This window comes from Gigantopelta aegis, chromosome 9, assembly GCF_016097555.1.
Source record: "Gigantopelta aegis isolate Gae_Host chromosome 9, Gae_host_genome, whole genome shotgun sequence".
Lineage (NCBI taxonomy): Eukaryota > Metazoa > Mollusca > Gastropoda > Neomphalida > Peltospiridae > Gigantopelta > Gigantopelta aegis.
Genome location: NC_054707.1, coordinates 35238851 through 35263825, shown reverse-complemented (window position 1 = coordinate 35263825; position 24975 = coordinate 35238851). Strand labels below are relative to the sequence as shown.

General features: G+C 35.4%; 1 protein-coding gene across 2 annotated transcripts; it reads left to right on the top strand.

Moving 5' to 3' along the window:
- The first annotated feature begins 385 nt into the window (after positions 1-385).
- LOC121380759 (zinc finger protein 76-like) lies at positions 386-21719 on the top strand. 2 transcript variants are annotated; one of them, XM_041509723.1, is made up of 14 exons: positions 386-420; positions 7244-7831; positions 9859-9989; positions 10646-10793; positions 11757-11837; positions 12628-12717; positions 13222-13358; positions 13862-13975; positions 14741-14942; positions 15741-15920; positions 17689-17922; positions 18451-18581; positions 18966-19154; positions 20236-21719. In XM_041509723.1, the coding sequence occupies exons 2-14, from the start codon at positions 7264-7266 to the stop codon at positions 20359-20361; spliced, it is 2331 nt and encodes a 776-aa protein (XP_041365657.1). In that variant the 5' UTR covers positions 386-420; positions 7244-7263; the 3' UTR covers positions 20362-21719. The 2 variants fall into 2 exon arrangements, with proteins under 2 accessions (XP_041365657.1, XP_041365656.1); XM_041509722.1 differs by having other exon boundaries at positions 9850-9989.
- The last annotated feature ends 3256 nt before the right edge of the window (positions 21720-24975 follow it).

Here is a 24975-nt window from a genome sequence, read left to right as displayed (position 1 = left end):
CCTGGGTATATTAAATGATATGGTACCAGTTTCGGTTTTATTAAAAACTGTTAACATTTTCGGTAATATGAATTGATTTGGTATAACAGAACCTTCAAGATTTAGCGTCACATCGGAGCTAGCCGAAAACACCCGAGTGAAATAATTGATCGATTACGTAGTCACTGAGGGCCCTGACGGTGTATACTATGACATCACTAAATGATTAAATAAAGAAAATGTTTTATTAATTATTTAAAATCAACATATATTGTTAAAACCAGTGTTGCAGAACCTAATCTGTTTTTAGAAAACGCATTTGTTTATTTTAAAAGACATAATCACAACACTCTCCACAACAAATATAAAGCATACAGATCAATCTAATTTTAGATACAAGGATCTGGAAGCGGTGCATGGCGGTCCTGTGAGGATTTTTGGGTAAGTTTTCCCAGTGTTCTCTGTTGCTTCACTGGGGAAAAGTTGTTTGGTTGTTCAGAGTTTTTAGGAGCATCTGAATACAGTTGTTGCTATCGACATATTTATGAAAACTTATGGTTACACATAGCACGAGCCTCCAAATTAATTCAGCTTCATTTTTGTCCATCATGGAGGATAAGACTGACTGGCTGTCGATTTATGTCGTCGAATCGTCTGTTAGCATGTTTTTTTTTTTTCTTTCCATTCTTTGATCGAAGAACACGGTTGATGCTTCTTATTTTTTTCTTCTCATGAATAAAACATATTTAAGAACAAAAGAGTGTGTTTTTATTGTGTTGTATTATGGGTTTCAAAATACGCATTCTACATTTTTATTTAAATACACTTAATGAATACAGATTTCTATTTGTTTTTGACATGGGGGGGCACTGTAGCTCAACAAGTAGGTATTTTTTTTTGGGGGGGGGGGGGGGGTTTAATGGAAAAAGTACCCTGCAGCAAATATATGATAAAGAGAGTTTATTACCAGAGTTTTTCGCTATCGTCAATATCTCATATTAGGAATAAAAATTGTATTATGCGAGCATAATACATTTATTTTTATTCCTAATATGTGATATTGACGATACCGAAATACACGAGGGTAGTAATCTCTTTATCATATAATCTCAAGCTTAATACAATTTTTTTTTGTAAACTGCACATTCAACTTTAATTCCAGTCTGCCATTACTAGATATTCAAATGACATAAGAATATGTGGTGCGGCATATTTTTGAATGGAAATGACGTCAAACTCGAATGATGTCATTTTGGATGTCCTTGCATCAAAACAAAGTAGAGCTTAACAGGTTTTTTGTTTGTTTTCTGAACGCTGGACAGCTTTCAGTGTCAAATTGCGATTGAAATGTTTTTATTCGATGACTATGAATGCATACGTCAATTATGGAGTGTTACACAAGTACGTTTGCTTAAATGTCAATAAACCTAGTGCCGTGACCTCGATTAATTTACATCTAATTTGCAATGTTATCAAATTCTTAATGTATGTGATCTTAAAAATATCATACTTTGATTGCACTGAAAATGTAAGATATATGATAAATTATATGATTTATAGCCTTTTTATTTTGCCAAGTCCATATTTTTAGCAGATCTTTATATTGAACCTATAATAGACCTGTTTCACATTCCCATTTTTCGGATTCGTATGCAGTAAATATCTGATATGGGCTGAAATAATATTAATGTGTGCACGCAGATATTTATTGTATTTAACATGATTTAAATATTTATAATGCATTATACAGATAAATACATTCAGGAGTCTTGTCAGGATTTGTTTTTCACCAAGTTATTAAAAATTTTGTTCGGTATTTGGAATAAAATTAAATGATACATATGAATTTTGAGCTATGTTACTATAAAACATTAGAATCAGGTCAGTATGAACGATATCTGGAGTTTGGGGAGGGGAGGGAGTACAATCTGTAGTGGAGGGACACAGTCTGGTTGGTGGGGGGTGGGGGGGGGGGGGGCAAAAGCCATATTTTAAACCAGGTTTATACTGACCTGAGAATGGTCAGAAATGTAATTGTATTGCATATTCAGCTATTTAAATTCAAAGCAAGATTATTTAGTCTAAGAAATATGTAAGTTTTATTTATAACAGATTAGACTAGCCGACAGCTTGATAATATGGCTACAAACTTGGGATGGTCTCTTTATTATAAACTCGTGAGGGTTTATTATGTGCAGTCATAAGGTAATTTGTTTGAATGTTGGAAGCAAACATATTAAGTAATTCCTTGGACGACGGACAAACAACAAAAGGAAACACGCCAAGCCTGAATTTAAACCGAAATAATTAAAACAGGTGAATGAAATAGGGCCTATTTAAATAAATAAATGTTTTTAAAACTTCGTTAATACCAGATATTTCATATGAAGTTGTATATGACTAATATAAATGATGGTGAAGTGTAAATAAAGAAAGAATCAAACAAACAAAGGAAATAAATTGAATAATAAAATAATTTTTTTTTTTAACCTTCGTAAATACCAGATATTTCAAATGAAATTGTATGTGACTGATGAGTGATAGTGAAGAGTAAATACAGGGCTTCTAGAATTTTGTTTAAATCCACTAGCCATGGGATCGGTGATTTAAAAAAATTACCAGCCTCAATTAAAAATTCACTAGACCTACTTTACTTTAAGTTAATACAATTTTACTAAATAATAGTACTAATCAGATATATGTCACCTAAAGACACTAACGTTGGGTGGTGGTGGTCAGGATATTCATATTTGCAAAATAGACAACTGCAACATTTGACAATTTGACAATAAATATTTGTTCCACTAGTCGTTGGGCATGGCAATAGTAGTTATTTACTAGCCCAACATTGAATATCACTAGCCATGGGAGTGGGGCTACCATAATCTAGAAGCCCTGAAATAAAATAAGATAAATAAATACACAGGGCTATTTTTGTGAGGTCTCGCGTGAGTTCACGGATAGCATGCATCCACGAGTTGCTCTGCTACACGGACATGCGCAGTAGTATGTGAAAGAGGTCTGTTGGTCTTAAAGGTTTAGGAATCTGGGCTCCAACTGGACAGAATTTTGGTTTAGCTAATTTTCAAATCTACACAGTAAGGCAACATTAAAAAAAAAGACTTATTTAGCGTCCCCGTCTGACCTGAAAAATGCCCCCGTCTCCCAAATATTTTTTAAATTTTATTTTTATATTTCAAATAAAGAGTAAAAACTCTCAAAACAATGTTTTCCCGCCTATTATAGTTATTGTGCAATCACCAACAAACTTCATCACTGACGTCAATTTTCTGTCGGACAAAGGATTTACCGCTTGCGTCTGCGTATTAACATCTATGCCATTTGTTTTGTTTTCTGTTCAATCATTATCATGTAAATACAACAATTATGCAATGGAGCGAGTGAATAGAAGGTTTATGCAATTTCTAGCTTGAAAGTTTCTGTGGTCTTCTGTATCTTCCTATCCTGCCTTCTGACCATGAATACCATAGTTAGATGCCTTCTTCCTGCACTCCGCCATTCTACATACAAAATAAAAACAAAAACCTCCCTACCTACCTGGAAAAACTGAAATGGGTGGATGCAAAACAATTTTTTTTTTTTTTTTAATGTGGTCTAATGCCTTAAAAATTAATTAAAATGTGGTTATTTTAAGGAATATTTTATTAGCCAAAGACTAACTGTTGTAGCCACTTTGTATAAAAATTAGCAATACCCGGTAGGCTAATTTGGCAGTGGACAGGGTGAGCTCCAGACTGGTTTGCCCCATACGGCATACCAGTTCAACAAGACAAAAAAAAGTCCTGTTCACCGCCACTTGTGGTTTGGTGTGTCTGTTCTTAAACAACTAAAAATTAAGAAATCAAAATTATGAAACAGATTACATTTATAGGCAAAAAAGTCCCATGGTTTTATTTCTGAAATTTGACAGGAATTTTATCATGGGTGAACCAATTTAAGCATAAACATTTGGTTTATCAATATTTATAAACAGACGGTTGTTATTCAAATGGCTACCTTTTTATTAATATTTCCACTTTTAAAATGAGCACTAAACTGGATGCTATGTAACAAAATTCACAGCATGTGCGTCAAAAATGGTAGCATGCATCAGCAGTAAATATTGCTAACTATGTAACCTGTTTTGCTGAGTGAAACTAGTGGTACAGTTTACAGCAAAAACTGTACAACACAAAACTTTTCAGTGTTTTATCAAAACATTCATGTTCAACAAAACATGTACGTATAATAATTTATACAAATTATTTTAAATATTTTAATGAAAATTACAAAATGGGAGTCCTCGAGAACCAATGTTAACAGACAACATTTTAGAAAAACGAATATAACAATTCTGATGTCTTGCAATCATGTTATAAGTTGAGCAAACAAATGGTTATAATATATGATTAATACAAAGAACATAACACATTTTAAAGCACAAGTATTTACAAAAGTTAATCTAATGTTAAATTAAGGTGAAATACATGTATATTGTATTTATTGTGTACAGAACCAAAATGATGGCATCTCAGTTTCTTGTCATATGAGAGAGATGTTAATTGTAAAGAATGGAGTGGTCTACTTCTTGTTCTCGTTTACAAGCTTGAGGCCAAGTGGTAAAGCGTTTGCTTGATGCGCAGTCGGTTTGGGATCGATCCCCGTTGGTGGACCCATTGGGCTATTTCTCGTTCCAGCCAGTGCTCCACAACTGGTGTAACAAAGGCCGTGGTATGTACTATCCTGTCTGGGATGGTGCATATAAAAGATCCCTTGCTGCTAATCGAAAAAGAGTAGCCCATAAAGTGGTGACAGCAGGTTTTGTCTCTCAATATCTGTGTGGTCGTTAACCATGTGTCTGATGCCATATAACCATAAATAAAATATGTTGAGTGTGTTGTTAATTAAAACATTTCCTTCCTTCCTTCATTTACAAGGTACACCAGTAGTCCAGTCTGTAGGATGAAATGAGCTGCTGTCTTAAATTCCAGTTCTCTGTTTCCAGATAGTTTGGTGGACCACTCACATTGTTTCCATGCTTGATAGGTAGGGCATGTACCACACCTCTTTAGGATGTGCTCTATTGGTCCAGACCACAGCTGCTAGTTTGAACTTTTTGAACATGTGAGCATTCAATCTGTTTGGCCTGTACAGAGTTTTATCAGGGTTACTTGTTCCAAATAGAAGGTGATAATCATCGTGCGGGTGGGTTGGTGTTGAGTGTCAATTTTTCTTCTCTTTTTTTCAATATATTTTCCCGTGGAGTATAACTTGACCCTCCTCCCTAAACAGTTCACCACAGTGTAATCCCCCATTAAAATTTCTGCACACGTCTGCATCCCTCACTGTCCTTGGCCTGATCAAGATTTTTTTCCCCAAAGAAGTTAATACTGTTGTTTGGTTGCATTTGGTTTGCTGCTCACTTGGCTTGTCGGTTTACTTCCTTATTTCCTAGGATCCTACGGGGCGAGATGTAGCCCAGTGATAAAGCGTTCGCTAGATGCGTGGGCGGTCTAGGATCGATCCCCGTTGGTAGACCCATTGGGATATTTCTCGTTAAAGCCAGTGCTCCACAACTGGTGTAACATAGTCCGTGCTATGTACTATCCTGTCTTTGGGATGGTGCATATAAAAGATCCCTTGCTGCTAATCAAAAAGAGTAGCCCATGAAGTAACGACAGTGGGTTTTCTCCCTCAATATCTGTGTGGTCCTTAACCATATGTCTGATGCCATATAACCGTAAATAAAAAGTGTTGATTGCGTCGTTAAATAAAACAGTTCTATCCTTCCTAGGATCCTACAGTGGACTGGAATCCACAGCAGGCTTATTGGTCTCTCCTTTGCACCCTCTTGGATGCCTTCCATCAGTTGGTCTCATTGAAATTCTAAGTCTCGCAAAACTTGAGGAGCATCTTGGGGAAAGACTTTTATATTTTGATTGTGGTAGCGGCCTGCATTAGGGCTTCATTCTCCAGAATAGAGTGATCAAGATCATTGTGTCTACACTACATACTACATTATGTGATGGTTACATGGTTTTGTTGATCAGATGCACATTTAGGAGCCCAAGTGCATGCATTTGCTTGTTTAAACTATTTTTGTGGCTGATAAAAATAATGTGATGGGATAGGATTTTATGAAAACCAGCTACATTATTCGTTAGCCCTCGCCCTTCGGAAAATGTCACAAAAATTGGTACTATTCTAATTAGAATCTTAATATGTTGGTTATTATTTGATTAAATTAAATACTTTATGGAGTGCACATACCAGTAGAAAATGTATTATTTCTCTTTGTTTTAAAAGTTCAGGTATTTAATTAATGCTGTTTTTAAGATTACCCCAAGCAGCTTTCAAGTTTGCTTGTTATATTGACAACACACGTCAAACATAACACATTGTGTAAAATAACTTCCAAAATGACTAAGTGTAATACATGTACAGTTGAAAAAAGTTAAAAAAAAAATATAAAGTGCAACCTGTCTATAATGTAAGTTATGTGTAGTACTTTATGACATCTACACATTGCAGAAAAGTATGTTAGTTTGTAGGTATTTTAAATTGATAATGGCTATTGTAACGGTTATAGCTCGATAGTCCGAAGGTTCGGTGGTCCGAAGGTTCAACACTAACCCTAACCCTAGGTTCAGTAGTCTGAAGGTTTATAGACCTAACCTCGGATTATTGAACCTTCGGACTATAGAGTGGTCCCCATTGTAACCCTAAGCAATTCATTGTGAGAAACATTTACCATGTGATTCAATAACTCAATTAACAGTAAAAGTCATGCTTGGTAAAGGATATTGTGATGAGGAATTCTTTTATTTATTGTGATTAACATAATCTTGTAATTTTAACCAAATAAGCATCATGGGGGGCCACCAGGCATAAAATAACTACACTGGTTCCTACACCCCCACCCCATTTCATCATTTCTGTAATGGCTAGCATGCATAAATCTCAGCTGAAGATTCACAAATAACTGTTGTCATCAGCCATGTTAGCAGAACGTGCCAGAACTGGAGAGTGGTTAGGGGACATGACTCTGCCTAATGTTTTTTGCTAATTTCTAATAGAGGCTATTAAAGCTTTTAAAAAAAAAAAAAAAAAACTTTTCTAGACTGATATGTGGAAGGTAATATGGATGTTTTAATGTTTTTTTTTTTTTTTCTAGACTGAAGGAAATATGGATGTTTTAATCTTGTTTTCTAGACTCGTATGTGGAAGGAAATATGGATGTTTTAATGTTGTTGTTTTTTTCTAGACTGATATGTGGAAGGAAATATGGATGGTATACTTGATTCTGACCTGCCAGAAGTTGATGACAATGTGAACCACGATGGTGTGTCCCCACTAGCTAACAGTGACGATGTGATCCCGGGAAACGAACAGCACGTGCTGCCGATCACTCCGGAAGGCGATGGACTCTCCACCGAGCATGATGCCCCGCTGGGTCCCGGAACAAATGGGATGTCTCAGGCACATCAGGACGGCATGTCTCCGCTTGTTCCCGACGACGACGGAATATCGGCCACCAACCACGAGGATGTGTCTCCAATTACCTCAGACAGTCACGGAATCTCTCATCTCACTGACCACAACAGTGTATCAACTCTTGCTGCCAGGGATAACGGGATGTCCAATGCTGACCGTGTTGACGTGTTGCCTTTGACCTCCGAGGCAAACGGTATGTCCAATGCAGATCATAACGATATGTCACCACTAACTGCAGGAGCAGAAGGAATGTCTAGTGGAGCACAGCAGTCGGGTCACATTAGTGTGCTGCCTCTAGAAGCCACAGGAGATGTCTGTGAGGGAGTTCCTGGCCAGAATGTCCTGGCCTGTTTGTCAGGTATAATTATTCAGCATGCTAATCTGTTGTATTTATTGTCATATTTGATCATTATTTGGAATTGAGAGAAAAAAAACGTAACAAACAAACATGAACGTCATCTGTATTTTTCCAGAATTTTGTATTTTGAAACAGTTTATTCTTTGTTCTTTGACTAGTCCCAATCAGCATCCTACGACTAGTATGTCAAAGGCTGTGTTATGTCCTGTTGGTGAGAAAGTGCTTATAAAAATATAGTGCCTTTGTTTAATTCCTCCTATAAATTCATGCATGTTTTATAAAATTCTGTTTAGACTCTGTCCTTCCTGTCTGTCTGTCTGTCTGTCTGTCCGACATATAGTTTTCCAGATTTTTTGTTTGCAATGCTTCAAGATATTGAGCTGAAATTTTGTGTATACTTCAGGCATTTGATGCACAATTACAGATCAAGTGTGACTTTCATTACGATTTACCATGTTTGACAGAGTTATAGACCTTGAACTTAGGAGATACGAAACATTGTTTTGCCCAGTTGGGGATATGTATTGCCAGGGCATAAAATTTGGCACTGATGATTTTGTCGTTCGTCTGTCGATTATGCAAAACCAATATCAACATAAACGACAGATCATTCGTGCAAAAGCTGTAATCACTCATCAGAAAACCCAAACAAACGTTTGTTGGCTAATATCAATGTTTTGAAAAACTGTGTGCAGTGGGAAATCCCTGACCTAGATTTACGTCATATGTGCTTGATGGTAATGTTCTAACCAGCTTTTTCTCCATCGTTCAACGTGTCCAACTATTTTCTTCACGTCCTCCGTCTACTTTCGTTATAAAATGCTACCTGTGTTAGCACGCCACCGACATATTTACAAATTACGGACGTTTGCTGAAATTCTCAAACTCCTGACATCACGATATTCGGTGTTCGAAAGCATGTCACTGAACTTTTATGGGTAGTTTCTTAGAATATTATATTATATACTGATGCAGTCTAATGCCAGTGGTGAAAACAAAATATGTTTAATACATTATAGATGGGTGTCATGAAAATCTCTCACCACTATTCCAAGCCCATCGGAATAAGTCGGCCGAAGTTCAACACTAAGCTTGTGTAGCTTCTTTCGGACAGAATCGAGTCTATTAATAGCAAATGCGATGGCATTCTAGCAACTGTGCCTAGTGTCGGACGAAATAACTGCTAATATTAATGTTGTCACTGTCAAAGCATTTCAATACATATAGCCTCATCTGGCTCATGTGAAGCTATTGTTGGATTGATTTAGGTTAAAACCCATTTTGCCTGTCACAAGAGTATAGACCCTATACCATGTAATACGAACATGCACTGCTGTGAGTGAGATCTCGTCCCACCGTCGCGAGAAAATTGTGTTCTCGTTACTATAAAATAACATTTCACAGAATTTCTGATTTCCAACAAATTGAAACTAACGTTAATAAATTTTGGTTTAATAATATTGAAGTTTTAAAAAGTTTAAGCTTAAATTGAAATTTGTTAAATATATACATGTGTATATTTTTTAAATCTTCCCCAAAAGAGGTCAAAAAAGATTTTGACATGGGTCAATTTTCATGGGTCAGTCGGTTTAGGACAAACAAACTTAATTTTTATGTTCGCCTTGTAGCTTTCAAGTTAGTCCTAGCACACAAAAGGTATATTTTCGTATTTATGATAGGTAATGTGATGAAGAAAAGCTACGGAAATCGCTCATGTTAGATTCTCGTTTGATTATGGTTGCCCATTAACGTTTTCATTTGTATCTGAACTACTGAAGAAAATTGTTCATGTAAACACTAAAACCAAACAAACTACATATTGGTTGTCGGGGAAAAGTCAAATTTTATGCCCTGATTGCTATAGCAATAATCTCAAAATATTTTTTAAACTAACTGCTGCAAATACTTCAATAACAAATGGGATGTACTAAACAAATCTGTTTGGGTTATTTGCTGCCGCTGTATAGAGAAATGTTGTTTATGTGATGTAATACAGACTCCCATTTTATCCCATTCAGAGGCTGCAGCTGCTGATAATGCTACAGAAATTAAAGAGGAAAATACAGACGGAGAACGGATGGGTTTATCTTTGGGAGAGAATGTTCCTCTTCCAACATCGGAAACCCAGGTCGTTGGGTTGTTGTTGCAGTCTGCTGAGGTAAATTGCAGAGAAGAACTTGTTTTAATAATTTAAAATATAGCAATTGTCCTTTAAAGTAATAATGATGCACATTACAAATGAGAGGAAAGGCGAGGAATATATTAACGTAATGACTTGAGAATGTTGTTTCAGTTTTCAGCTGAAAAGTGTGTATCATATTAATGTTAGTGGTGATGCTTAGTATGAAAAATAAAAATTACTGTTATTATTATTATAAGTTGTACTGACAGATCCAGAGGAGAGTCACCAGGGTCCCATACCCCCCCCCCCCCATTTGCAGTGCCCTTTTAAATGTCTTGTTTGATTTTTTTAATTTACCAACCACAACTCTAAATTGTCCTGAAAATGCATTTCTGAGAATCTTTATTTCAAAGTTTGTATTCTCCCGAGCTCCCCCCCCACTACAATTCTCATTCCCTTTGGAAGCTTGGTTCACTTGCCTTCAACAAACTCAAATTGCCCTTTTTTAGAGTTTACAATATAACATTGGCTGAAATAGGAAATAATGGCTTACTATTGGGGATCAATTGTGTGACCCATTACACTGCAGTGCAAATGAAAGCGGGAAACATAAGTAGGATCTAGAGTTTAGTTTTAATAAAGCTAGTGATTGCAGTAATAGAATGTGGAACTCCTTGTGTTACTGTTTGCAGAACACCCAGGCATTCCCCGACAACAACCCATCTCATCCAGTGAGCATGTCTCTGCCAGACGGCAACATCGTAACGATGGCAAATGGTCACGTTGTCCAGGCGGTCACACTGGCTGATGGCACCACAGCTTTCATACAGCACCCTAAAGGTGAGTCTTTCTGTAATACTTTGTATGTGGCGAATTTAGCACGACTTCATGCTTGCACGAATCCCAGATTTTGGGTCACAAGTATCACATTATGTCACGGTATCTTAAAATATCTATAATAAATCATATAATATATCTTTAAAAAATCCCCAAATTCAATACCTGCTTTGGCTGTGTATCTACTAGAACATATGCAGTGTAGGCATCATTGCTGCCATTTCTCACACCAGTAATGTGTTCATGTGGATGAGACCTTGCATGTACCTGTAAGTCATTCAGTATGCATCATTTTGAATAGATACTGCCATCTCAGATCCCATACGTGCCGCCTGAAACTGGCAGACACTGATGAATGTCATGTCAAACAGGACCACAGTCCCCAGAGCACATCCTGCAATTTTGCCCCCTCTACAATGAAGCCAGGATAAAGCACTGGCCGAATGGAGCAACACTGGCTGTCAAGCTTTGGGGTTCCAAAGAAGACTTGACAGAGACAGTGTTTTTTATCACCCCAACCGGAATCTAAATCAAAAGCATGATCAACTATAGCTTGAACACAGAAGAAGAAGAAGAATAGATACTGAGCACCCACAAGTGCTGGCATCCTGAAGTTTTCTGATTTTCATTTGTACAGTGATTCCGGATTTTCTGTTGCTTGTCCAAATTTGTCCATATTCTCCATCTTATTCTAGTCACTAATTTAAATACCATCAGATTCTTGATACAGCTTTGTGAATTGAATTAATGAATGTTTAATGACACCCCAGCACAAAAATATGCATCGACTATTTGGTGTCAAGAAAGGTAAATGTATGGAAAGGTTGTGTTAAAACAATTAACATCTAAGGTCTATTTGAGCTAATTGTATTTTATTTTATAAAGCCTTTGTCATTGTGTATTTTACTGTAGTGTCTTGTAGATCTATATAACTTTGGCTCCTCGTCTTGCCATTATTCATTTTAGCTAATGAGAAGTTTCTGGAAGGACAGACTCTTACCCTGGAAGATGGAAGTACAGCTGTCGTGCAAGGAGATACACCGAAAAGTAAATAAGCTTTCTAAACATGCAATCTCACCTCCCAATCTTGTCCAAGGGAGCAAAGGCAGTCCAACCGGGGTCGGAGGTGGGTGAGGAGGGTGGTTTTGGTGCTATTGAATTTGCAAATGTCCTGTGGGATTATAGTCAAATAGAAACAGTTGCATAATTTTGTGAAGGTAATTTTGACACATAATTTAGAACGGTTCACCGAAATTGAAATAGAGCTAGTTTTGTTTGTTTGTTTGTTTTGTTTGTTTTGACTTAGTCGAATACTAGCACGTTGCTGGAACCTTACCTTCATGTTGGTTGCGTTATTTACACCAATAGAGTAGCTTTTGTATTACCCCTGCCTTACTCTTAAATTAAAGTGGACCAGCTAAATGGAATAAGATGATACAGAAAAAGAGAGTTTAAAATAATAATTTTGTACTAGTTAGCACAAATTATTATTACCCGTATGGTTAAAAATATCCTGGTACATATCAAAGTGATATTGGCGTTCTAGTGGGACATAACACTTCGACGTCACACGATGGCATCATCGATTGACACACTACAACCTTACAAGAATGTCAGCCAAGCGATATAAATTAAGATCGACTATGGGTAATAAATTGGATATTAAACTCACTACCATTTTGTATCATGTTTATGTTCCTAGTGAAATAATGTTCATTGTCACTTGCTAAAGCTCATGACAGTTGAAATTATTTCACTCAGGACATAAACATTATACGAAATGGAAACTTGTTTAATATCCTATAATTATGTACTGATCGTTTTATGATTGTTACAGGTGAATCGGTCAGTAAACTTATAGCGGGTCAGGCTATTCAACTTGAAGATGGTAGCACAGCTTACCTGCAGACTACACCAAAGGCAGCGTGTGAGTAGTTGAAATGTTTTTTTTTAAATGTATCATGGGTACTTGTTTGTTGTATCATCATAATACATCCTGTTGTAGTTGATGTGACTGGATGAAAATACATGTGTACAAGACATAGGTAGACTTTTCTTTTCAACATTACCTGTCCTCAACAAGTACACCTCCCCCCACACGCAAGTGGTCTGGTATGAACATCCCAACAGCCAATGGGATGGCCTAAAATTCCCAACACTAATTTTTTGATCTTATAAAAGTTGAGAATTGAAGAAAAGTTAACAGATACATTATTGGAGTAACTTGAGAAATCTAGAAATGATAGAAGTGATTTGGTACAACAAAGTTTAAAAAATGGCTTTCTTTAAATAGTTAAAAAAACATTGAATGTTCATAATTATGGCACTGACGGATTCTACAAAATGTGTAAGTCTGTAAAAATATGCACATATTATTAAATTAGTTTAAATTATAATAAATAATTTAATTCAACTTGTTATTGGTTTTTAGTGGATCAAGGTTTGCAGGCCATAACACTGGAAGATGGGACCACGGCATTCATTGCTCATCCAAACCCAGAGGCCATCTTTGCAGATGGATCTGGTCTGGAAAATGGAACATTGAATTTGGAACAGCTGACCTCACAGGTAAATATAAGTGCATTGTTCAAAGTGTAGATAACTAAACCATAAGTTAAATATTTTATTTTTGACAATATTTTGAAGGAAAGATGGGGAATGTTAACGACCCCCCCCCCCCCAACATATTGTTTGTTACATGAAGGTGTCAATGACATAAACCCATTACTATCATAAGATATTTTGTTTAATAGCAGCATGGGGTCTTAAAAGGTTATGTATGTACATTTTCACAGACAGGGCAGTACATACCATGGTCTTTGATATGTTAGTTGTGGAACTTTTGTTGATTTCTAAAGATTATTCTAAACTGATGTTATATTGCTATCTCAAGTTCCTGAAAATAAATATTTCAGTATATTTAATTTTTCACTTACTACTAAAATTGGATTAAAATTTTGTTTTAAAATTTTCTGTTATGGACCACAAACATATTCATAGATTTTTGTCCAGCAAATGCACTCCACAGATAATATTTATAATATGCATTGTTTTGGATGTATTGTTGACAGGCTAACAGCCCCAGTGTGTATCGCGTGACAGGAGACAAGGGTATTGAAGGAAAGGCTTATAAATGTGGCTATGAAGGCTGTGGTAGAATGTACACAACACTTCATCATTTGAAGGTAAATGGTTTGTTTTGAAACACTTGTGACACTGTGTATTAGGTATTAAGTTTCATTAGGTGGTAATGTTTTAAGTATGATTGACATGGTTTAATTAGGGGGAATAACTTTGTCTTTTAGTCATTCTGTTTTGAATGTTATAATGTTGTTTATTAAACCGGCTCAATAATACAAAAATGTGGCTTGCAAAAAGACCTGTGGCATGTGAAACATTTATTGGTAAAGGAATCCAATTCTTAAAATGTAGTTACCATTAGAAAATGTATTGTAGGGTAGCATGGTTTATGTTGTCATTTGTTCAGTTACAAAATGTGCACAAGTTGAATACCTTTCATTATTAAATAATTAAATTTCTTTTACATTCGTTACACTTTAAAAGTCATCCAAATGGTCCAGCTGTAGCAATGAGAGTTTTGTCATTTCTTGATGAACATAAAAAATAACATACTTTGGTACTTTATCTTATTGAGCATTTTTGTTTAAGAACAAAAAAAAATTAGATATAAAATATGTACTTTTAGTGTTATTATTAGCCAAATTTATAGTTTTCTAGTGGGGTTTTTTTTTTCATACTCTGATGTACATAAAAATATACCAGACAATCCTTAAATAGGAAAATAATCTACTTATATAAATACACAGTTCTCTAAAAAGAATTAAATGTTGGAAACAAATGACAATTAATTTTTGATCTAGTATGGTAATTCCTGCATTGTGTAATATTTAAAACCTCTTGCATAAAAAATAGTTTTTTCCCCCCAACAGGTACATGAACGATCTCATACAGGTGACCGTCCATTCAAGTGTGAGTTTGAGACGTGCGGCAAGGCATTTGCGACTGGCTATGGGTTGAAGAGCCACACTCGAGTTCACACTGGAGAAAAGCCGTACAAATGTCCGGAGGACCCGTGTGATAAAGCCTTCAAGACGTCAGGCGATTTACAGAAACATGTCCGAACTCACACAGGTGAATTTAAATTATGCCTTGAAACTAAATCTTACTTGTTCGATTTTCTCTTAAATGTATTCACTTAGACCAGGGCCTAGTTGTTTATAATACTTTAAAGTCTAGACTTTAGTATTGAATAAAGTCTCATCCATACAAATAGTATGGAGACTTTTGCTGAAGTGATAAGTGTGGATTTTAAAGTTTTATAAGCATGTGCCCTGGTCCCAGTTGTTTATAAAATGGTGGGTTAATGAAATATTTATTTTTAAAATATATTTGGAAAAAGTGAAGCCATGGTTCCTATTGATACTGAAAGATACCTTATAGATACTGTATGCATAATTGGTTACACTAATTTAAACATTTTGTCTTAACCACTGATTAATTCATTAAACTTTAAACCTTTCAGGCTAAATCATCAAGTTAAAAACTGATTGGTCAAACTCTTGGTGATTCCAGTATCTAGGATTGCTGGATAATATGTATTGCCAGCTTGTAAAGTGGGTAAAATTCCAATTCCCAAAACAAATATTTTAGACTTATTGCCTGATTGATGTTAATTTTTAAGTCTTAAAATCTGATATCAGAACACAGGTTGGTTGTCTTCAATTGTTTCCAGTAATTTAAGCAACCCATTGGAAGGAATTTGGTTTTAGATTAAGAATGAAAAAAAAAGGCTACTATTGTGGAATGAGAAGGCTTATCTAAAAGAAAACCTTTACCCCAACATTCTTATACAGTCCCCTGATTAATTATTTTTTGGCAAAAGCTCAAGTATAGGACTTTTCTCAAATGTTTTGTATATTTATTTTGCAGGTGAAAAGCCCTTTAAGTGTCCATTTGAAGAGTGCAATCGCTCATTTACCACATCAAACATCCGTAAAGTGCACATCAGAACACATACGGGGGAGCGGCCCTATGTGTGCCAAGCAGAAGGCTGCAACAGAGCGTTTGCTAGTGCAACCAATTATAAGAATCATATTAGAATACATACAGGTATGTTTCTTTAAATGAACTTCACCATAATATAGCTAACTTCTGTTCTATCATTACAATATCAGGCCATCTAACTGGTGAAACCTTAACAGTGATGTTTTATTTGTTTCAACAACGTAATTTAAAGTCAGACATTTAGTTCTTTTTGACACGTCTTGGGGGAAATCTGTCACATTTTTCCATAAGCAGCAATGGATCTTTTATATGCACTTTCCCACACACTACAGCACATACCAAGGCCTTTGTGTGTGTGTGTGTATATATATATATATATATATATATATATATATTTGTGTTTTCCTGCCTTTTGGTACTTGTAGTATCAGCACGTTTATTAACACCAAAATGTTGAAAGAACTATATTCAGGTTTAAATATGTGTGGATTTTGTTAATTATTTTCATATCTATTGCTATATTACTGTTTGATTATTTGTGTTAATTGAAGTAATTTGAATTGGTTTAGATATGTATAGAGAATACTACACGAGTGGCTATTAGTTACCATTAATCTTACAACAAGTAGTTTTAAAATGTATCCAATGAAGTAAAGCTAGTTAGATATGTTTTTTAAACAAGTTGTAAGATAAATAGTATCTAACAGACACGAATGTAGTATTCTATTTGCTACATATCTTCAAAAAAACAATTTTAAAATAAATTTAAATGCCTTTTCCAACTAACACCTGTTTACGACCATAGCTCTTATAGTTAACTTATTCGTCACAGACAAGTTAACTTCAAGTTAATTTGTTCGTCACAGAGTGATTGATTTTGATCATGCTTTTGTTTTATTGGATGGCATGGTATTGGCGACCTTGTCCTCACCTACGAGCAGTCAGTCTTATGTCTTTAACTTGTTATCGCACATATATGTGTTAACAGTATGTGTTATCAAAAATAGTGAATGATGTTCTCACCAATTGGTGTGTGAGAAAGATGTATAATACTGTGCAGTATTGATCTCTGTCATATTGATGTTTGTGATGTAGAATCTGTTAATTTGTTTCTACAGGTGAGAAGCTTTGTTTGTAATGTAGAATCTGTTAATTTGTTTCTACAGGTGAGAAGCCGTATGTTTGTAATGTAGAATCTGTTAATGTGTTTTCTACAGGTGAGAAGCCGTATGTTTGTCTGTAGAATCTGTTAATGTGTTTTCTACAGGTGAGAAGCCGTATGTCTGTAATGTAGAATCTGTTATTGTGTTTTCTACAGGTGAGAAGCCGTATGTTTGTAGAATCTGTTAATGTGTTTTCTACAGGTGAGAAGCTGTATGTTTGTAATGTAGAATCTGTTATTGTGTTTTCTACAGGTGAGAAGCCGTATGTTTGTAATGTAGAATCTGTTAATGTGTTTTCTACAGGTGAGAAGCTGTATGTTTGTAATGTAGAATCTGTTATTGTGTTTTCTACAGGTGAGAAGCCGTATGTTTGTAATGTAGAATCTGTTAATGTGTTTTCTACAGGTGAGAAGCTGTATGTCTGTAATGTAGAATCTGTTAATGTGTTTTCTACAGGTGAGAAGCCATATGTCTGTAATGTAGAATCTGTTCATTTCTTTTCTACAGGTGAGAAGCCGTATGTTTGTCTGTAGAATCAGTTAATTTGTTTTCTACAGGTGAGAAGCCGTATGTATGTAATGTAGAATCTGTGAATGTGTTTTCTACAGGTGAGAAGCCGTATGTCTGTAATGTAGAATCTGTGAATGTGTTTTCTACAGGTGAGAAGCCGTATGTCTGTAATGTAGAATCTGTTAATTTGTTTTCTACAGGTGAGAAGCCATATGTTTGTACGGTTCAAGGTTGCGGTAAACGCTTCACCGAGTACTCTAGTCTCTACAAGCATCACGTGGTACACACGCACTCCAAACCCTACAGTTGTAATCACTGCGGCAAAACGTACCGCCAGACTTCCACGCTGGCCATGCACAAGAGAACAATACATGGGGAGGAAGTATCTCAGGAGTCTGAATCTCAGATATTTCAAGCACAAGCAGCTCTGCAAGGTAGGTTGTCATGGCGATATAATTAATCAATACTTTTGTGCTAGGCGATGTGGGTTTTTTGTGCTAGGTTAAACATTCATTCATTCATTAAACTCCATTAAGTTCACCCCTGTAGGTCCTGTTCCTAACATTCTTGTGGAACCAAAATATTTATCTGTGAACACCAATATCTTGTATACCGAACATTAAAAGAATAGTATGGTCTCAAAACTGGTAATAAATTTTTCCTTAGATAGTATCAGTGGGATTTTGTGCATAAACAAATTAGAAAAATGTCTTCTTTTTCTTTATTGATTGACTACACCTCGAGGCCAACACTGTCAATGATCAAATAAGTCTGGATGCCAGCTTATCAAATAAAATAAAAAGGTCGGCACTGCCAATGAATGATACCATCCTTTGCAGCTTTACAAATGAAAGAAAAATGTCTATTTTGTAGTAATTAATTGGAATTTCTAGACTGAGGCATACTGCAATCAGTGGTTTGTGTATTTCATTGGTACATGTTAAGTTTTATTGTTTTAACAGGAGTTGAAGGCTCTGAGGAACCTCCCGAAAAACGTATTAGACTTCAGCTCCTTACTAGTGCAGATGGCAGCACTGTGACAACTGAAGAAGGGGACGGAACTCTAGTGATAAATACTTCAGATGCTCAACAGGTATAAAAAAATAAATTATATTGATGTTTGCATTATTGTACATTAAGTGATTTATGGGGCTCAAACTGGGAATAGTTCTATTGTAGTAAATTTTCAGATATGAAGAGTATTTCTTATCCATATGCTAAATGTTGTAGCCACATTATATAAAAATTAGCTGTTGACTAATTTGGCTTTAGGCAAGGTGATCCCAGATTTAAATAATAATTAATATCTGGTTTGAACATACTGCTTTGAAAAAATTGTGTTATCATTGATGATGGGAGTTTAAAATTCATTTAAATGAGCATCTATAAATGCAACTATTAAGCGACAGTTAATAGTATGCAAGACGTTTAATTCCACAGAATTCTGGTTTAAATTGACAATCTTTTCTTACTACAGACTTCCGCCTCGGTGGCAATGGTTGAAGCCGTCGGTGCCAATACATCAGGTATCGGTGTGGTGACGTTACCAGCCCCAACTCTCCAACAGCTGCAGGAGGCTCACGGCATCACCAGCATCACGGTGGGAGATCTGCAGGGGCGACAGGTTCTTGTCGTTACCGACCCCAGTCAGCTGGAGGCATTACAGGTTTGATGATTTACATATCAGTCGCCTGGGTGATGGGATCAAACCCCCTCGGTGGACCCATTTTCTGATATATTCTTTTCCCCCTTCCCAAGCAATGCCAGATGACTGATACAGTGAAACCCCTCTAAACCAGATACCCTTGGGACCAAAACAAATATCTGGTTTTTAGAGGGATCCGGTTTAGAGAGGTTAAGTTATGTCCTGGTTTTTAAAAAGGGACTGTAAAACGTCCAGTTTTGAGGGAATTCCGGTTTACAGAGTGTCCGGTCTTGAGAGATTTCACTGTATATCAATGACTGTGGTATGTGCTCTCCTGTGTGGGGGAAATGCATATAAAAGATCCCTTACTGCCAATGGAAAAATGTAGCTGGTTTTTCTTAGACTTTATCAACTGTTTGATATGCAATGAATTAATCACTGTGCTATAGTGATGTTATAAAACAAAACAGACTTTAACTTTTAACTTTATAAACTCTGGATCAACCAGTCTTGGTTTTGTTCTGGTCGTTAATTAAATTCCTCTTTTTTTTAGTGCTCTTAGCTCCGTAAAAAAAAAACCCCATTTATTTTTCGCCTAGGTGGTTTGTTGTTGTTGACTTGTATCCATCATTGTCATCTAAATTTTTATGCTTTGGTTTCCATGTAGAAAAATTCATCTAAATCTTTACACTTTGGTTTCCATGTACAAAAAATGCATCTATATATTTACACTCTAGTTTGTACATAAAAACTTTTATATAAATCTTTAAGCTTTGGTTTGAATGTAAAACTTTATAAACTTTGGCTTCTGAGTACAAAAGTTCCATCTCAATTTCCAGATTTTTTTTATGAAATCCATCTTAAATGTTTAAACTTTGATTTCCATGTCAGGCGCATGTGCAGGAAATTTTGCAATGTGGAGTTGGGGGAGGGATCTAGACTGGCGCAAAAAGAAAATACATTGAAAAAAATATATATATTGCAGCGGGGGAGGGTGTTTTGACCCCCAAACCACCCTCTGCACATGTCTACATGTACCACACTGCATCTAAATCTTTATGCTTTGGTTTCCATGTCTAGAATTGTTTACTTTTTGTTACAGCAACTGGCTCAGCAGCAGCATAGGTTCAACACACAGGCTGTGAGTGCAGAAACTGTGACCGAAGAAACAAACTCTGATTCCACTTCTACCTCCGAGCAAGCCATGATCATGTTCCAAACAGAGTGAATATACTTCACCATGTCATCAAGCTCATATTTAATATATCACACCACTTGGAGATATGCCGTTCACTGACATAGCCAGTATTTTATAAGTGGGTGGGGAGTCATGTTATGGGGCGACAGGAAAATATATATGCCAGTGATTCCATTGATTCAATTCATGATAATATTCCGGACACAAAGATAATCATTCACCAATAAATAGTCCTGTTTACTCAGGTTGCCACCTCAGTTAAGCAACCATATGTCTTTAAGGGGTCATTTTGCCCTTTTATGAAATCATTTACATTACAAATGTTCCTCAAAAGGTTTTTCTTGATGATGCCTCAGTCACAAATGCACCGGCCGCCATGTGATGGGGGGTGTGTGTGTCTGTGTGTAACTGTACAGCGTCCTAGCATCTGCGACATCGGGAAAGAATCGTACGGTTCTCGCAAAAATCTTTGCCATGGTCACATTAGATATGGTGTGTTTACGGCCATCGTAAGGTCACCGTACAATGCCCGTACATTGTCCTGACATTGTAGGGGCATCGTGTGGCCTCCCTGCGATGTCTCGAGATATTGCAAGGTCACCTCAAGGCCGCTGCAAGGTCACCTCAAGGCACAAGGTGCCCCTACGATATGTCTGTGGTAGGTTTCCGATTTTAAAAATCATACGGTCCTCAAAAAGTTATAATTCCGCATTAATAGTTTCTGATGACACTACGATGCCCAAATATCGGCCAAAAACTCAACAATGTCCATAGGATGTCACCAACGCCCATAGGATATTCGTAGGAAATTGTCAAAAACACACATCGTATGGGCACTTATGATGCATTTGTGACACACTAAAATGTAGTTTACAATATAAAGTTGCACCAAAGATACAGTAATATAATTGGTACTGTTCTTTTTAATGAATTGTGAAGTATGTATTAAAAATTAATGTTGTGTCAAACTTTGATCAATGTCATATCTTACTAGATAAGAAACACTGATCTCAGGTAGCATTTTAATACTTTCTGATATGGTTGATACAGGTTTCTCTCATACAGTGTGATATGACAATTCTACAAAAATATATTGATCGCTAATCTTGTTGATGAAAACTACATGTACTGTAAATTAAAGCAAACAGCTGATATCCTCTTATATAACCATGTATCTTTGCCTGGAAATTGATTATATTTTTCCATCAAAATATCATTTACAGTCGAACCTCGTTAATCAGGACAGAATTGTTTTCCCACAAATTGACCGGATAAACGAATTTCCGGACTACTGAATCATGTCCAGAGTAGTCTCTCTTTGATTACAAAAGATTTTTTAAAAAAGCAAAAAAAAAAAGCATGAAATACAATCATTTATTTGTTTAACCTTCTATTGAAGGTTAAACAAATAAATGATTGTATTTCATGCTTTTTTTTTTTGCTTTTTTAAAAAATGACATGCACACGTGCACAAACCTAGAGTGAATATTTCACAAAGTATTCTGAAATAAGGCATTGTCTAATAGCAGTTTGACATAAAAGAGCTTTGCATTTTAAGAACAAGTTCGAGATTGTTTTCCTCGCCAACTGTCTCAAAATGACAGTTAGAAAATGGTGTCAAAACCTTAAAAGTTTGATCTTTATGCCCCAACCAGATGGCAACAGTAACTCAAAATTGATTATCCTCAGTTGAGTGGACATTGTTAAGATAAGAAGCATTAAATTAAATGGAACATCGACCAAAGGAAATTCCTTACAAAATGTGCATTTCTCTATAAGTATTTAAAAAACGTGATATCCCTTAACTCTGACCATTTGTCTTTTGTCGACCAATTGTAACAGTAACTCAAAGTTAATTACCCTTAATTGACTGTTCTAAAGATTATAAAACACAACAGGATCATAGAGTGGTATATCTAACACAGTGCACTAAATAAGCGATAAGTGTGTAAAACAAACAGAGGTGTGAAACCCCTTGCAGCCATTAGAGCGTGTGTGGATTGCCTGACTGGTCTTAACTGGTCGCGTTTATTGAAGGCAGGGGATTTGTTGTTTTAGCAGTAACCGGTTAAATGAAGCGAATTTCCTTTACTCTTGACACATTGTTTTGGATTATGACCGTCCGGAAGCTGAATATCCGGTTAATGAAATTTTTTGCAAAATAGCCGTTTCGTTTTGTCGCTCATCTGTCCGGAAAGTGGGGTTTCCGGATAATCGGAGTCCAGATTAACGAGGTTCGACTGTAATTAAAAAATAATCATGGAAATGTATTGTTTTGTGAATAGTACTCTTGAAAAAGCCATGATTTGCATTTTTTTTAAAATGACAAACAATTTTAGTCATAAAATGGGGATAAAAATTAGTTTTAGTTCTTAAAATTGGAAGACTGTCTTATAGTCAAGATTACCCAATAGACAAAAATTAATATAGCATTGAGGAAAGTTGTTTTTCTTTGGCACCTTATGATCAATATTGAATTATTGAATAACAGTAAAAGAACGAAAGGAACAAATTCCACAGTATAATTTTTTACCTACCAATGTTCCATTCATTATTCATCTTGGATATTTTGGGGTTTTGTTATTTTAGGTTGGTTTTTTAATATTCATTAAGTGACAACTTGAATTGTTTTCAACACATATAAGAAATAGCCATTTTTTTTGCCAAGTTAAACTTAAAATTAGAAATCTTGTTCAGACTATGTTGAGGTATACAAAAAGACATATTTAGTTGATGATTTAATATAATAATGAAATTGTTATTTACATTAATGAATTTATTATTTTTTTAATATAGGAAAAGATGTAACAATGATTTCTTTGTTCATCAGCATTAAAATTATTGTTGATACTTTTGTAACTCAGTATTATTTCATTTGGAGATTCAGTGACGAACTATTTCACATTTCATGACTATCAAGCCATAAACATTCTGAAATTGTCATTGTGCGGCAGGCAGGGAAAAATATTTTGCCACACCGAATTCAATGAATGAAGTGTTAAAGTATCAGTTTTATCTGATTTTTTAATTGTTAAAATGGTTAACATATTTGCATGAATGTCAATACGTTTGTGTAGCCTTGCTTATCTATCCAGCACATTCAGCTATGTTATGTCAGAGTTATCTGGGGCCTGTGTAGCTTTAAATAAATAAGGGTGACAAAACAAAATGAATGAGGGCACAGTAGGAGTGATTCTTCTCCAGGTACCCCATAAGAAGGGCATTTTTAAACTTAAAAGGGGCACATTTAAAATAATTTTCTGTGTGTGAAAATTTAATATTTCACATTAAAATTGATTTAATTTAGTGTATCTGTTTTATGAAAGATCATGTGAAAAATGCGACACCATTCGTGCTTAGAGTTTATTATATGACTAATGAGCCGAGACTAATATTGCTCAAATATAATTAAATAATAAGTTTGACTTCTTTTTTTTAAGAATAAATTGGGAATATATTTTTTTAAACAAAAATTTATGTAACTTTTTTCCTATTTAGTATGTTAGTCTTATTTTTTTTACGTCTGATTTTCAGGAGAAAAAGTTCCATTAAATAATTGTTTTTAAAAATTGTAACAACTGTGCATTTAGTTATAATAAAAAATAGATCTTGGAGAGAGTATGTCTGAAGTGTTTTGGTTGGTTTGTTTGTACATGTATAAATGATTTAAATATTTATAAAATGTGTATTAATAATAATATGTACATATCGTTTCACAGTGTATGAATTGTATATGTGAATGAAAATGGAAAAATTAAATTTGTTATTTGATTTTGTTTTATTTGTGATGTTCAGTGATATGAAGTGTAGGGCATCTTGTGTTTAGGCATGCCCATAGGTATTTCAACTCATTTATGTACTTAAGGGCAGGATGTAGCACAGTAGTAAAACTCTCGTCTGATGTGTGGTCGGTCTAGGATCAATCCCTGTTAGTGGGTCCATTGGGCTTTTTCTCGTTCTAAATAATAATAATAATAATCCTTGGTATGTGCTATTTGATCTGTGCATACAAAAGATCCCTTTCTACTAATAAAAAAAAAAAAATTAAGCAAGTTTTCTCTTTAAGACTATATATCCAAAATTTCCAAATATTTGACATCCAATAGCCAATGATTAATAAATCAATGTGCTTTAGTGATGCCATTAAACAAAACAAACTTTTACTTTTTTAATGTACTTAAGAGTTTGTTACATATAGGTATATTATATAGTGGGGGGTGGGACGTAGTAGAGCACTTGCTTGATGCACGATCGGTCTGGGATCGATCCCCATTGGTGGGTAATTTCTCGTCCCAGCCAGTGCACCACAACTGGTATATCAAAGGCAGTGATATGTGCTATCCTGTCTGTGGGATGGTGCATATAAAAGATATCTGACTACTAATGGAAAAATGTAGTGTTTTATAAGACTATATGTAAAAATTACCAAATGTTTGACACCCAGTAGCCGATGATTAATAAATCAATGTGCTCCAGTGATGTCGTTAAACAAAACAAACTTCTATTATATAGATTATTTACAAATATGATATCGGGTCAGGCGCCAGTCCAGCAGGTGCTAGTGATACACACACCCTACCCACTACTATGTGTGTGTGGCAACAAGCCAGTTGCATCTCTGTGAATTAATAAAGGTCGATTGAT